The following is a 15,504-nucleotide window of genomic DNA, read 5'->3' as shown; positions in this document are numbered from 1 at the left end:
CCAGTGCACAAAGCACGGTCCATAAAGACATGGATGAGCGAGTTTGGGGTGGAGGAACTTGAAAACCCTTGAATTTGCATTAACAAGGATCGAAGAGACTTTACAGTCTGGGTTTAGGTCTACTTTAAACATAACTACCGTATATACTCGAGTATAAGCCAACCTGAATATAAGCCGAGGCACCTAATTTTACCACAAAAAATGGGAAAATGTATTGACTCGAGTATAAGCCTAGGGTGTCCATGTGCATGCCTCACTGTGCCTCACTTTGCCTCACTGTGTCCATGCCTCACTGTGCCCATGCCTCACTGTGCCCATGCCTCACTGTGTCCATGCCTCACTGTGCCCATGCCTCACTGTGTCCATGCCTCACTGTACCCATGCCTCACTGTGTCCATGCCTCACTGTGCCCATGCCTCAATGTGCCCATGCCTCACTGTGTCCATGCCTCACTGTGTCCATGACAAGACTTACGTTTAACATGGGAGTATATAGAAGGGGTGCCCGGATTTGAAAAATCGGTGCTTCCCGACCGTAGGCCCCCTGGAAAACAAACTTTGCACTCTTGTAGAAAAAGAGTGGGGCTATATTTGTGCCAAGTTTGGGGTCCAGGCCGGTACCGGGTCCCCAAATTCTGGGAGATCAGGTGCTAAAAGGTGACTCGAGTATAAGCAGAGGGGGGCATTTTCAGCACAAAAAAATGTGCTGAAAAACTTGGCTTATACTCGAGTATATAGGGTAAATATTTACAAAAAAAAACATAATAACCACAAGTAATTTTAACCAAGTTTATTATGCAGATATTACTGTAAGTTATGATTCTGTAATTTTAATAGAAATGGTGGAGACGTCTAAAGGATCCAATTTTGGGGCTTGTGGCTCCCCAGTCGCTGTATCTCCTGTACTCTCCAGGTCTCAGGTAATACTGACGTCCTCTGTAGTTGGGCTCCTCATAGAACATCCAGTAGCCTTCATGAATATGGATGGAGTGGATGTCATGGTGGTGGAATCTCTCATGGACATGAGGACAATCCTCAGTGAACTCCATCATCTGACCTTTGAAGTCTTCTCTCTCGTAAATCCTGGTTCTGAAGGAGCCTTGGTGCTGTTAAAATAAATTACACCATAATAACCCAAAAAGGAGTATTAACAACAAAAGCAAGTGGTCATACAACTAACAATAATCAAATAATTTTTAGCAGAGTTTTGGATTGAGGAGGTAGGAATACAGTGCAATCCCACATCTTTATTGCTGTCCTTGAACCCAGCACAATCATCTCCTTCCATCTCCTGAACTTTCATGACAGTCAAAGTTCAATAGAACACTCTCCAAAGAACATTGGGCCAGATCCACAAAAGGGATACGCCGGCGTATCTACTGATACGCCGTCGTATCCCTGTTTCTATCTATGCGACTGATTCACAGAATCAGTTACGCATAGATATTCCTAAGATCCGGCAGGTGTAATAGTTTTACACTGTCGGATCTTAGGATGCAGTACCTCGGCCGCCGCTGGGGGCATTTCTCGTCGAAATGCCGCGTCGGGTCTGCAAATTAGCACTTACGGAGATCCACAAAGCGGTTTCCCTTCGTGAAGTCTCCATAAGTTGTTAGTTTGCAAACGCAAAATTAGGGCTACTTTTACAAAGTGTAATTTTATTTTTCCCGCGGCATCTCTTTTTTTTCCCGACGCAACTTTTTTTACCCGGCGCGATTCACAAAACTCAGCGTAACGTAACTTCGCGCAAAGCACGTCAGAAAAATCGCGTCGGGAGCATGCGCAGTACGTTCGGCGTGGGAGCGTGCCTAATTTAAATGGGACTCGCCCCATTAGATTGGGCACACCTTGCGCCGGACAGATTTAAGTTACACAGCTGCAAATTTCTAGGTAAGTGCTTTGTGGATCGGGCACTTAGGTAGAAATTTTGCGGCGGTGTAACTTAAATAGGAAGATTTAAGTTAAGCCTGCTGGCTGTGGATCTGGCCCTTTATCCATATATTCCAAAGAAAAAAATTTCACTGAGATTTCACCATGTAGAGATATCAATGTATAGGACAGAGTCCAGTTAGATAATTGATATTTAGGTGTTAGTATGATGACTATAAATTATATTGTCCCGCAGCAACACACCAGGCTCTCCAGAGAGTGCATTTATTTTATTTCTAATACAGAACAAAGTCCAAATTCCACAGATGATACAAATCCAACAGAGTAATTCAAAGTCTCATCTTTTCCTAGACCTATACAGAGAATATACTCAGTGACAAGACAAGACTGAATGCCAGCTTGAATGTCTCAAACACTGGTCTCACACTGGAGGGAGGGGTTCTTCCAGGTCAACCAAATGTTTCCCTGAATGAATAGACCCCTCAAGTCTAATTACCACCAATAAATACTTCCTAAGGTAGTCTTGCATAAGATTAACACATCAAAGGGTCTTCAGCTGCCCCTTTGATATGTTAGAATTCAGATGGCTTGGACAGTTCAACACAATATAACACAATATATTAAAAACTTACACACATATATTAATATTACAACACACCACCCCATCCAAGAATTACCACAGGAATAAAACAAGAATGCACTGTAGATGTAGGATCCAAAAGGTTCTCATAATACCTTTCTGTTCGATTGAAAATTAAAGGCACTTTACAGGAAGGTCATCTCTATTATATGCATATCTAAAATATTAAATAGATAAACAAAATGGGTCAGATTCAGGTAGCAGATACGACAGCGTATCTCCAGAAACGCCATCGTATCTCTGAGTGTGAGGCGTCGTATCTTGGCGCCTGATTCAAAGAATCAGATATGCCATAATTTGTCTAAGATACGACCAGCGTAAGTCTCCTACGCCGTTATATCTTAACTGCATATTTATGCTGGCCGCTAGGGGCGTGTACACTGATTTACGCCTAGAATATGTAAATCAGCTAGATACGCCTATTCACGAACGTACGCCCGGCCGTCGCATTACAGATACGCCGTTTACGTAAGGCTTTTTCCGGCGTAAAGTTACCCCTGCTATATGAGGCTCAGCCAATGTTAAGTATGGACGTCGGGCCAGCGTCGAATTTTCCATCGATTACGTCGTTTGCGTAAGTCGTTCGCGAATAGGGCTGGGCGTAATTTACGTTCACGTCGAAAGCATTGGCTTTTTGCGGGTTAATTTGGAGCATGCGTACTGGGATACTTTCACGGACGGCGCATGCGCCGTTCGTAAAAAGCGTCATTTACGTGGGGTCACGATGATTTTGCATAAAACACACCCACATCTTACAGATTTAAATTAGGCGGGCTTACGCCGGCCAATTTACGCTACGCCGTCGCAACTTACGGAGCAAGTGCTTTGTGAATGATGCACTTGCCTGTCAAAGTTGCGGAGGCGTAGCGTAAATAGGATACGCTACGCCCGCATAGAGTTACGTGCTCCCTACCTGAATCTACCCCAATATTTTTTAATATAGAGAACACAGGTGTTGAGTTACCTGGGGGCTCAAACGCATAGACCTAATGGAGTCATTGTAGCCCATCCATTGCTGGAAGTCAGGATACTCTCCTCTATGGAGGAAGTACTGGTGTCCTCTGTAGTTGGGGAGCTCATACAGGATCCAGTTCCCACTTTCCACACGGATGGAGTTGCAGCGTCTGAAGTATGAGGACAGGTCAGGACATTCAGAGCTACACTCGTAAGAGCGACCCTGGAAGTTCCTGTCCTCGTAGAAGATGATCTGAGGGAAACAAGCGTAGAAATTTATTTTTAAGCCTCAAAAAGTATTCTACTCTTGGCTAGAAGAAGTATTGGATAGATTTTCCATACTCAGTATACTGTACATCTAAAAGCTGTCGAGAGGACACACACACGGGCTCCGAGTTAAATAAACCCCAACATCAGACAAAACATTTTTTTCTTTACTTTTGAATAGAATAGAGAAGAGTTAGACCTCTTGTATTCCCATTGGTTACCTTTCATGTGACTTTATATTTTAACTAGGGTTGTCCCGATACCGATACTAGTATCGGTATCGGGACCGATTCTGAGTATTTGCGGGAGTACTCGTACTCCCGCAAATACCCCCGATACCGAAATAGAATACTTGCCCCCCCCCCGCCGTCGACGCATCCCGCTGCTACGCCGCATCCCGCCGCATCCCCGCTTGGTTAATACGGGCGGGGAACATTACAGCTTTCATTTGAATAGCTGTAGTGTTTCCCGCCGCGCCACGTATAGACACTCCCCCTTGCTCGGGTGAACTGTCCGATCATGAGCAAGGGGGAGTGTCTATACGCAGCGCGGCGCGAAAGACTACAGCTATTCAAATGAAAGATGTAATGTTCCCTGCCCGTATTAACCAAGCAGCGGCACGGCGCGGCAGCATGTACGGTAAGGGGGACATGGCTGCATATATGGGGGGGACATGGCTGCATATATGGGGGGACATGGCTGCATATGGGGGGGACATGGCTGGATATGGGGGGGACATGGCTGCATATGGGGGGGACATGGCTGCATATGGGAGGGACATGGCTGCATATGGGGGGGACATGGCTGGATATAGGGGGACATGGCTGGATATGGGGGGACATGGCTGGATATGGGGAGACATGGCTGGATATGGGGGGACATGGCTGGGTATGGGGGGGACATGGCTGGATATGGGGGGGACATGGCTGGATATGGGGGGACATGGCTGCATATGGGGGGGACATGGCTGCATATGGGGGGGACATGGCTGGATATGGTGGGGACATGGCTGGATATGGGGGGGACATGGCTGGATATGGGGGGACATGGCTGGATATGGGGGGGACATGGCTGCATATATGGGGGGGACATGGCTGCATATATGGGGGGGACATAGCTGCATCTGTGGGGGGACATGGCTGCATATATGGGGGGGACATGGCTGCATTTGTGGGGGGATATGGCTGCATTTGGGGACACATTTAAAAAAAAAGTATCGTATTCGGTATCGGCGAGTACTTGAAAAAAAGTATCGGTACTTGTACTCAGTCCTAAAAAAGTGGTATCGGGACAACCCTAATTTTAACACCCATCATCTGGATAGGAAATGAGGGGGACCCCTTTATGGGGACCAAGATAGTAGTTAAATCTTAACAGGGGGTCTAATATTATCTGAAGAATATAATGTTGAGTAGATAGATTTCTCCTTACTAAACATGTAGATTAACCACTTAAGCCCCGGACCATATTGCTGGTCAAAGTCTAGGGCACTTTTTGCGATTCGGCACTGCGTCGCTTTAACTGACAATTGCGCGGCCGTGCGACGTGGCTCCCAAACAAAATTGGCGTCCTTTTTTTCCCACAAATAGAGCTTTCTTTTGGTGGTATTTGATAACCTCTGCGGTTTTGAGTTTTTGCGCTATAAACAAAAATAGAGCGACAATTTTGAAAAAAAATATCTATTTTTTACTTTTACCATAATAAATATCCCCCAAAAATATATAAAAAAATAATTTTTTCCTCAGTTTAGGCCGATACGTATTCTTTTACCTATTTTTCATAAAAAAAATCGCAATAAGCGTTTATTGATTGGTTTGCACAAAAGTTATAGCGTTTACAAAATAGGGGATAGTTTTATGGCATTTTTATTAATATTTTTTCTTTACTAGCAAAAAGTACAAAATATAGAATTTTTTACAAAATGTACGCTCTTTTTTTGTTTATAGCGCAAAAAATAAAAATCTCAGAGGTGATCAAATACCACCAAAAGAAAGCTCTATTTGTAGGGAAAAAAGAACGTTAATTTTGTTTGGGTGCAACGTCGCACGACCGCGCAATTGTCAGTTAAAACCGACGCAGTGCCAAATCGCAAAAAAAGTGCTCTGGTCAGGAAGGGGGTAAATCCTTCTGGGGCTTAAGTGATTAAAAAATGCACAACTATAAAGCAGAGAGGAGTTATTTCCAAATTGACTTAGCAGAATTCCAAAGCAGGCCATGGGTTGAATGGAGATAAAAATGAAGACATTAGTAAACTTGATCATGTGACCAGTCAAAGTCATGTGACTTGCCTCTGCTCCATATCAGCCTACAGAAAACGTAATGGCTTCCCACTGTAGCTTTTATAAAGGAAACATAAAAAACAGGACTCAATGTGGAGAACTATGCATTTTCCATCGAAGAACAGATATTGATTTCTGTTATGCGCTTGAAATGGGGCCCCCAAATGTTCTAATGCCCTTACTTACCTTTGCCATTTTGCTGGATTAGTCAATGTGCTCCACACTGTTTGCACCAGTAACTGCCTTGATGAAACTGGTCCTTATATACGTCCTCTACTGCTTACACACTCACATGCTGACACTATACATTGTGTGAAGAATGAATGACTTTTTCCGTTACTGTGTTGAACTTTAGTTTGTTTCTATTGTTTGAACCTTTCTGGGTGAATCGGCATTCAAAATGACCATAACAGAGACAGGCTTGACACACATGACCTAGAATGCATATAGTGTGAAGCCCTGTGACTGTGAAAACGGTTCTAAAAAGGTCACAGGTAGGGATGAGCTTCGAGTTCGAGTCAAACTCATGTTCAACTCGAACATTGCCTGTTCGCCGAACAGCGAACTATTTGGGGTGTTCGCGGCAAGTTCGTGTGAACTTTAGAACCCTGTTAAAGTCTCAAAATGGGACTTGAACGTTTGAAATCTAAAGTGCTAATTTTAAAGGCTAATATGCAAGTTATTGTCCTAAAAAGTGTTTGGGGACCCGGGCCTTGACCCAGGGGACATGTATCGATGCAAAAAAAGTTTTAAAAACTGAATTTTTTTTGGCAGCAGTGATTTTAATAATACTTAATAATTTAAGTGAAACAATAAAAGTGTAATATTTCTTTAAATTTTGTACCTGGGGGGGGGGGGTGTATAGTATGCCTGTAAAGTAGCGTTTGTTTCCCATGCTTAGAACTGTCCCTGCACAAAGTGTAATTTCTGAAGGAAAAAAAGTAATTTAAAATCACTCGCGGCTATAATGAGTTGTCGGCTCCCGGCAATACAGAGAAAAGTCATTCAAAAAAAAAAAAAATGTGTGGGGGTCCACGGCATTTTTTTTTTAAAAAAATGGGGTGGAGTTCCCCTTAAAATCTATACCAGACCTGAAGGGTCTGGAATGGATATTTGGGGGGAAACCCACATATTTTTTTTTTAATTTGACGCAGGGTTCCCCTTAATATCCATACCAGACCCTAAGGTGAGTGATTTTAAATGACTTTTTTCCTTCAGAAATTACACTTTGTGCAGAGACAGTTCTAAGCACAGGAAACAGCGCTACTTTACAGGCATACTATACACCCCCCTAGCTACGAAATTTAAAGGAATATTTCAATGTTATTGTTTCACTTTTAGCATTATTAAAATCACTGCTCCTGAAAAAACGTCCGTTTTTTAAAACTTTTTTTGCATTGAAACATGTCCCTTGAGGCAGGCCCCGGGTCCCCAAACACTTTTTAGGACAATAACTTGCATATTAGCCTTTAAAATGAGCACTTTAGGTTTCAAACGTTCGAGTCCCATAGACTTTAACAGGGTTCTAAAGTTCACACAAACTTTTGGTCTGTTCGCAGGTTCTGGTGCGAACCGAACGCAGGGGTGTTCGGCTCATCACTAGTCACAGGGTTCACATCTATGCAGAGTGTGGGAGTATCGATCATGAGTGAAGAAAACTGCTTTTAGAGCTTTCTCTAGATTTTGGTATCCCTGGATTGGGCTTCTTTGGGAGATGTGACAGACCTAGCCGGGACAGAGGCTTTTGGAGAGGACTGAATGCTAGCCTCTTGCCTTCTGATTATGGGCCCTGGATTTTAATGGAACAATACTCTTTGCGAGGTGTATGCCTGGGGACCTTGAAGTAATGTTACTTTGGATTCAAGTCTGCATGTCCCCCCAAAACACAAAACTCTGGGAACCCTGTATATGCCATATTATAGTGATGGCTTCATAATGTTGGGGTTCATAGAAGAGACTGATGTCATCAACTCCAGTCACCTGTCTGTCTGTCATCTGCTATAATGGGCCAGATTCAGGTAGACTTACGAGGGGAGTATCAGTAGATACGGCGTCGTAAGTCCGAATCCCCGCCGTTGTATATTTAAGCGTATTCTCAAGCTGAGATACGCTTAAATATTGCTAAGATACGACCGGCGTAAGTCTCCTATGCCGTCGTATTTTAACTGCATATTTACGCTGGCCGATAGGGGCGTGTACGCTGATTTACGCCTAGAATATGTAAATCAGCTAGATACGCCTATTCACGAACGTACGCCCGGCCGTCGCAGTAAAGATACGCCATTTACATAAGGTGTTTTCAGGCGTAAAAATAAACCACCAAAAAGATGGCGCAGCCAATGTTAAGTATGGACGTCCGAACCGCGTAAAATTTTTCAAATTTTACGTAGTTTGTGTAACTCGTCCGTGAATGGGCTGGCCGTAATTTACGTTCACGTCGAAAGCATTGACGATTTGCCGACGTCATTTGGAGCATGTGCACTGGGATACGTCCACGGACGGCGCATTCGCCGTTCGATCGAAACGTCATTTACGTGGGGTCACACTTATTATACATAAAACACTCCCACAGCTTCAACATTGGAATTAGGCGGGCTTACGCCGGCCCTAATACGCTATGCCGCCGTAACTTCGGCGGCAAAATCTTTGAGAATACCGTACTCGCCTCTCAAAGTTACGGCGGCGTAGCGTATAGGAGATACGCTACACCCACCTAAAGGTATGTGAATCTAGCCCAAAGTGTTTATTGTAAATAAGGCTAGTGTGGGCTCTAAGAGCCGGTTCACACTGGGGCGACTCGTCAGGCGACTCAGCCACCTGACAAGTCACGTCCCATTGGTTCTATTAAATACATTCTAATAGGAGCGACGCAAGTCGCTCGGACTTAGAAAAAGGTTCTTGTACAACTTCGGGGGCGACTCAGGGCGACCTGCATTGACTTCTATACAGAAGTAATTTTGCAAGTCGCCTATGAAGTCGTCTTCAGGACGCCTTGCCGAGTCGCCCCCGAAGTCATGCCGCCCCTGTGTGAACCGGCTCTAAGTCTATCACCCATTGTTGTTTGTGTTAATTAACTCTGCTATTGTGTGAAGGTTTTATGTGTTTCTATTTATTATAATGTTGATTGTTAGGCATGTGCAAAAGGGAAAAATTTGTTTTGTTTCGTTTTAATTCGTTATTTAATTAATTTCGTTAAGTTAGATTCGTTACATGTGTTAAATTAGTTTTCGGAATTCGTTCGTTTGTCAAATTCGAAAATATTTCGACCGGATTCGAAAAACAAATAGTCTCTTTTCGAATAGAATTTGTTTTCAAATTCGATTCGAAAAGATTTTTTATTTTTTTCGATTTCCGATCTAATTTTTTTTTCGAATTCCGATCTAATTACGTCCGCGGGTTTTCGATTCGGAATCAAAAACGTTTGTTCGGATTCGGTAAATTCATTAATATTGCAATTCAGGAATTCGTATGCATCTGAATGTCCGAATAATGAAAAATGTGTCCGAATTTCGATTCGGACCGAAACGAAATGCACATGCCTATTGATTGTGTCTTCTGAGCTAAAAGACGGCAAGTCTGTCCTAAAGGTCATGCCTCTGAGTCACCTAGGCTGTCTAAATGATTAGATAATTATTTAATGTTACTTAGGTTTCTGGTTACAGTTTGTATTGTCATCCTAGTGTATATATTTGCACGAGATCACAAATAAAGAGGGTATTCCTGATGTTCTCCAAGACTGGTGTTGTCTGGTGACTGGGTGGGTTAAAGAGTTTGGAGAGTGCTGGTTCTGGACAAAGGAAGCATTGACCACGGACATAGTCCTGGGTTCGTCACATGAGAGAAGAAATCTTCAACCCACTGCCAGCCAACAGGCTGAGGGTGCAGATGTGCACAGCTGTTATATTGATAGGCTTGGGCATCACTGTTGGAGACAGGTTTGTGTTCCTTTTAGGAGACAGAGATCCTCTACTCAGGAGTAGGATTTCCACCTTTTCTTTAAGCCAAACTGAACACTTTAGTGGCCTAGGACACCTTTGGATACCCCAAGGACAGTAGTAATGCGGTGAGCATAGCGTGCCACAGCAAACTATGGGTGTGGCCAAGATGCTCTTGTTGACATCATTGCCCTGCCCTCCCCAGTAATACCAAACCTGCCCCAGACAGCCACCCGAAGCTCCCGGACCACAACAGATTTGTGTTTAACTATCTTAGTTACTTGGGGACCCACAGCCCGGTCTCATTAATGTGTCTGGGTTTCAGTCCACCTGAAACCTAGACACGTGATTCAAAACCTGGACTATCTGGGTGAATCCCGGACAGGGGGCAACCCTACTCAGGAGACAGCACTCCATGTTGGAAGAAAAGGTTCCATGTTCATCCATTGGACTGAGAAAGTTGAGGCGGCTAAGTGAGTTTGGGAGACTGAGAGAGGATCCGGGAGACTGGGAGAGCTGGGGCAGCTAGGAGAGTCCAGGGGGACTGAGGGAATCTGTAAGTCTAGGAAAAGTGAGAGAGCCTGTGGGTGCTTTGAGATCCCCTGTCAAGGGACCAGGGTATGTGGGCCCATGCAGCGGGGAGTGATGCAGGAGAGCTCAGAGAGCCAGGAGAGCTGGGTTTGATAGTCCGAGGCACTGGTCATCAACCCTGTCCTCAGGGCCCACTAACAGGCCAGGTTTTCAAGATAACTTAAATACATCACAGGTGATATCATTTGCTGCTCAGTGATTGCAGTATTCTAGTCTGCATCTCCCCAAGGCAAGGACTGGACTGGGACAGAAATTTGGCCCTGGACTTCATCCAGACTGGCCCACTTTGACAGGTCTCTCCCATGGCGGCCGGACAACTTCCGCACCCCCCCCCCGGCCACCCAAGCCCCCTCTCCCCCGTCACTAGTTACTAGCCGTTCTACTTTATTAGAGTAGAACGGCTGGTACTGGTACTCTTATAGGCAGTACCAGTGGGGAAGCTAGACATTATTTCACCCGTGGCAAAGAATCAGTTCGGTGCTCTTCCTTATGGGACAATATTAGGCAGAAGTGAGAAACTCCCAGGCCATAGCTGTTGAGTCAGCTGTCTGTCCCCTCCCCCCATGCTCCTCTGTCATCCCCACTGCTTCTTTGTTCCCCCCAGGTGAGTGCTGCGGGGAGGGAGAGACAGAGGAGTGGAGGGGGCAGCAGTCCGCTGTCACTGAAGCCGGCCCACTGAGCCATCGGCCCACCGGGAAACTCCCCGTGGGCCCAATGGCCAGTCCATCCCTGCCCCAAGGTAATACATAAAACCTTGTTTGTTAGTGGGCCCTGAGGAAAGGGTTGCCCTTTTTAAAAAATATATACATATACCCCCCCCCCCCGGTTCTCTGCTCCAGGGGGCCCATGCCTGAAGCTGTGTAAGGGGCCCCATAATTCCTAATGGCGGCCCTGGCCACAGGCCCTCCCTGATTGCAGATATGGAGATAATCCTCCTAGGTAAAGTTACGCCTGGATCCTCTTTCTTTTTAACGTCGCCCAGGTACCGACTGAAAGAGGAGTCAATCCTTCAGTGTCCGGTCACCTCGATCCCTGGTGGTTCGTCAGAATTCTATTGGACCGCCAGCCTCTCATTGGCGCTCCTCAGATGGACTCTCCACCGAACAGCTAAACTCGCTTGGGATCTTCAAAGTGGGGACCCAGTCAACCACTGGGTCCCCGTCCTGCTCAAATGCTCCGGACCAACTTAGGCCTGAAACCAGGAACACTGCATAGTCCGCACACTCCGGCCAGGTAGGTGCCACACCCGAAGACCAACCTCACAAAATGGCGTCTGTCTCATAAGTACCCTCTCCCAGCATGCCCAGCGAGGCCCAAAACATCCTAATTGGCCACTAGGAGAGAACACCCAAACCTCAACTCCACTGCTGCCACCTACCGCACCGGTATCAGAGTCACTTACACTCTGATTATACTCTAAATTTTGATAGCACCGGTTACCTTGAAAGTAACCCGGCGCTACACGTGTTCAATACTTTTTCCCTGTGTCATTCCATTTTATTATACATAACTTAATTTCTGAACGGATTTGTTTTGGTTTCTTTGGATTTATGGATTGAATGGGTCATTACCGACATGTGAAGGACATTTTATGTCAATAGCACCTTTGGAAAAATATCTACCTAGAAAAATGGTGACTTGTTCAATATTTATTTTACCCGCTGTATATTAGGGATGAGCCAAATGTGCCTGGGTTCAATTCACAGGACATTCAGGAGTTGCAATTGTCAATGCGAACCCCAGTGAAGTCAATGAGAGCTGAATCTTTAAGTTCAATTACTGTATATACTTGTGTATAAGCCAAGTTTTTCAGCACACTTTTTATGCTGACAAGGCCCCCCTTGGCTTATACTTGAGTCTCCCGCTGTGACATGCAGTCTTAAAGCGGGAGTTCACCCGAAAAACAATTTTTAAGATTAGATTGAGGCTCATTTTGTCAAGGGGAATCGGGTGTTTTTTTTTTTAAATGGAAGCAGTACTTACCGTTTTAGAGAGAGATATTCTCCGCCGCTTCTGGGTATGGTCTTCGGGTCTGGGCATTCCTATTTGATTGACAGACTTCCGACAGTCGCATACATCGCGTCACGAGTAGCCGAAAGAAGCCGAAAATCGTGACGCGATGTATGCGACCGTCAGAAGCCTGTCAATCAAATAGGAACGCCCAGTCCCGCAGCCCTAAAACGGTAAGTACTGCTTAGATTTAAAAAAAATCACCCGATTCCCCTAGACAAAATGAGCCTCAATCTAATCTTAAAAATTACGTTTTTGGGTGAACCTCCACTTTAACTGCAGTCGGCGGCTTTCCACTGTAACAAAGCCCCGCCTCCTCCTCGTCTGTGATAGATGAACAATGACTCACTGCTGGGAAACTGAATCAGTGTTCTGTCTAAGGAGGAGGTGGGGCTTTGTTACAATGGACGACTGCAGTTACATGACACCACGGGATGTCAGGCACATGAGGCTGCAGATGGGCACAGTGAGGCATGCAGATGGGCACAGTAAGGCTGCAAATGGGCACAGTGAGGCTGCAAATGGTCACAGCGAAGCTGCAAATGGGCACAGTGAAGCTGCAGATGGGCACAGTGAGACTGCAAATGGGCACAGTGAGGCTGAAAATGGGCACAGTGAGGAATGCAAATGGGCACAGTGAGGCTTCAGATGGGCACAGTGAGGCATAGTGAGGCTGCAAATGGGCACAGTGAAGCTGCGAATGGGCACAGTGAGGCTGCAAATGGGCACAGTGAGGCTACAAATGGGCACAGTGAGGCTGCAGATGGGCATTGTTGACCCTCTTTTACACTTACAGTAGCTGCTGCATTTCCACCCTAGGCTTATACTCGAGTCAATAAGTTTTCCCATTTTTTTGTGGTAAAATTAGGTGCCTCGGCTTATATTCGGGTCGGTTTATACACAATATCTTATTTCCAAGACTACTAGGCAAGGGATTGTCAAACTAAGGGCATGGGGAGGGGGGACTTGTAACCAATGTAAAAATAACTTTAGCTTTTAGTCAAATGTCTGGAGGAGGCCTAAAGATTGCTGTGAAGTAGTGCACCTGTGTGATGTACACAAGCAAAAGTAACGGTCACAATAAAATACTATTGCATTGCTTCCCCCTCTTTGCAAACAAAGGGGATTCCCTTTATCAATACCAGACCCATATCCTATATGAGAATCTGTTATGGGTTACATCGGGGACCACACAAAAATAAATAAAAAAGTCAGCCGTGTGGTCATTGATTGCTATGGTGGATGTTAAATGGGAACCAAGCGCAAAAAAGCAAGCCAAAAAGCAAGAAAATCCACACAAGCCTCTTTCCAGGCATGCAGCTTGGCTGGCAAGGAAATAGGTGGGCAGAGACTGTGTGTTCACCCTTCTCAACCATACCAGGCCACATGCCTTCAACGTTACCAATATGATTAAGCCCTTTTTGGGTGAAACATGTCAGAGTGAGGCTTGGTCTATGCAGACTCTGCTAGTCTTGGAATAATAAAGCTTTATGAAGGCTGATGCCTTTGGAGTGTGGTTGACTTATTTGTTCATTCTATGACGAGGGTACCTTGCCACGTGGGCCCCGCCCCGGCAAAGCACCTTTGTCTCATGTTTAGGAGGTCGTGGGCCTCTTCCACAATACTCTGGCCTGGCGGTTATGGGGGTCTGTGGGCACAGGCATATCTGAATCTTGGAAGACACCTTTAAAATAAGGTGGCCTTTGTTTATCATCCCCCCATCTGGATGAGAAAGGGGTACATCGTACTACTGGTTACTATTCACAAAAAAATAATAATAATCGAAAAGTAAATAAAACAATGACACTGAAATAAAGTCTTTTATTTTTACTTGTGCTTCCCACCCTGATTTTTTAGATTTTCTTTAGATAGTTTTTTTTTTTCTTTTTTCTTTTTCTTTCTCTTTTTTTTTTCTTTTTCTCTTCCTCTCTCGTGTCCTCCAGGGGATGGGGTCAGAGAAGAGGTTTGTTTTATTTGAAAGTAGAGTAGGGAAGGTATAAACAAAAGAAGAATTTAAGTAGCGATATGGAAGGAATGCAATCCAGGTTAATAATTGTAGTAATATTTATTACTAGGCACATGTTGTGGCTTTACATTCCTAATTTTATGAATTTAATATGAGATGCCGCTGGTTTATTTGTTTTTATTGTGAGGTCGGATGTCTAGATTTGTTCTCTACCTTAAAGCGGGAGTTCACCCATTTAAAAAAAAAAAAAAAATCTCCCCTTAGCTTCCTGCTCGTTCGGTCTAGGGGAATCGGCTATTTATATTAAAATAGGTGCAGTACTTACCCGTTTTCGAGCTGTATCTTCTTCCGTCGCTTCCGGGTATGGGTCTTCGGGAGCGGGCGTTCCTTCTTGATTGACATTCTTCCGAGAGGCTTCCGACGGTCGCATCCATCGCGTCACTCGTAGCCGAAAGAAGCCGAACGTCGGTGCGGCTCTATACTGCGCCTGCGCACCGACGTTCGGCTTCTTTCGGAAAATCGTGACGCGATGGATGCGACCGTCGGAAGCCTCTCGGAAACCTGTCAATCAAGAAGGACCGCCCATTCCCGAAGCCCATACCCGGAAGCGACGGAGAGGATGCGTCTCGTAAACGGGTAAGTACTGCACATATTTTAAAATAAATTGCCGATTCCCCTAGTAATAACGAGCAGGAAGCGAAGGGGGAAAAGTGCCCTCTAAGGGTGAACCCCCGCTTTAATTTACCGTATATACTCGAGTATAAGCCGACCCGAATATAAGCCGAGGCACCTTATTTTACCACAAAAAATGGGAAAACGTATTAACTCGAGTATAAGCCTAGGGTGTCCATCTGCATGCCTCACTGTGCCTCACTGTGTCCATGTACATGCCTCACTGTGCCCATGCCTCACTGTGCCCATGCCTCACTGTGCCCATGCCTCACTGTGCCCATGCCTCACTGTGCCTATGCCT

At 45.1% G+C, this 15,504-nt stretch overlaps 1 protein-coding gene across 1 annotated transcript; it reads right to left on the bottom strand.

Moving 5' to 3' along the window:
- Positions 1-774: 774 nt before the first annotated feature.
- On the bottom strand, positions 775-6,298 carry LOC120924615 (gamma-crystallin 1-like). The gene is made up of 3 exons (XM_040335609.1): positions 6,216-6,298; positions 3,494-3,736; positions 775-1,105 (listed from the first exon to the last, which is right to left on the bottom strand). The coding sequence occupies exons 1-3, from the start codon at positions 6,222-6,224 to the stop codon at positions 830-832; spliced, it is 528 nt and encodes a 175-aa protein (XP_040191543.1). The 5' UTR covers positions 6,225-6,298; the 3' UTR covers positions 775-829.
- Positions 6,299-15,504: the final 9,206 nt, after the last annotated feature.

The sequence above is a fragment of the Rana temporaria genome, chromosome 1, assembly GCF_905171775.1.
Source record: "Rana temporaria chromosome 1, aRanTem1.1, whole genome shotgun sequence".
NCBI classification, from domain to species: domain Eukaryota; kingdom Metazoa; phylum Chordata; class Amphibia; order Anura; family Ranidae; genus Rana; species Rana temporaria.
The sequence above is the reverse complement of the archived record's forward strand: the minus strand, read 5'-3'. Positions and strand labels throughout refer to the sequence as shown.

What these genes read in the sequence shown, in the direction of transcription:
- LOC120924615 (XM_040335609.1), bottom strand. An exon ending in CTATGCGTTTGAGCCCCCAG is followed by an intron (nt 1,106 to 3,493) that starts GTAACTCAACAC and finishes TTATTTTAACAG; the next exon opens with CACCAAGGCTCCTTCAGAAC.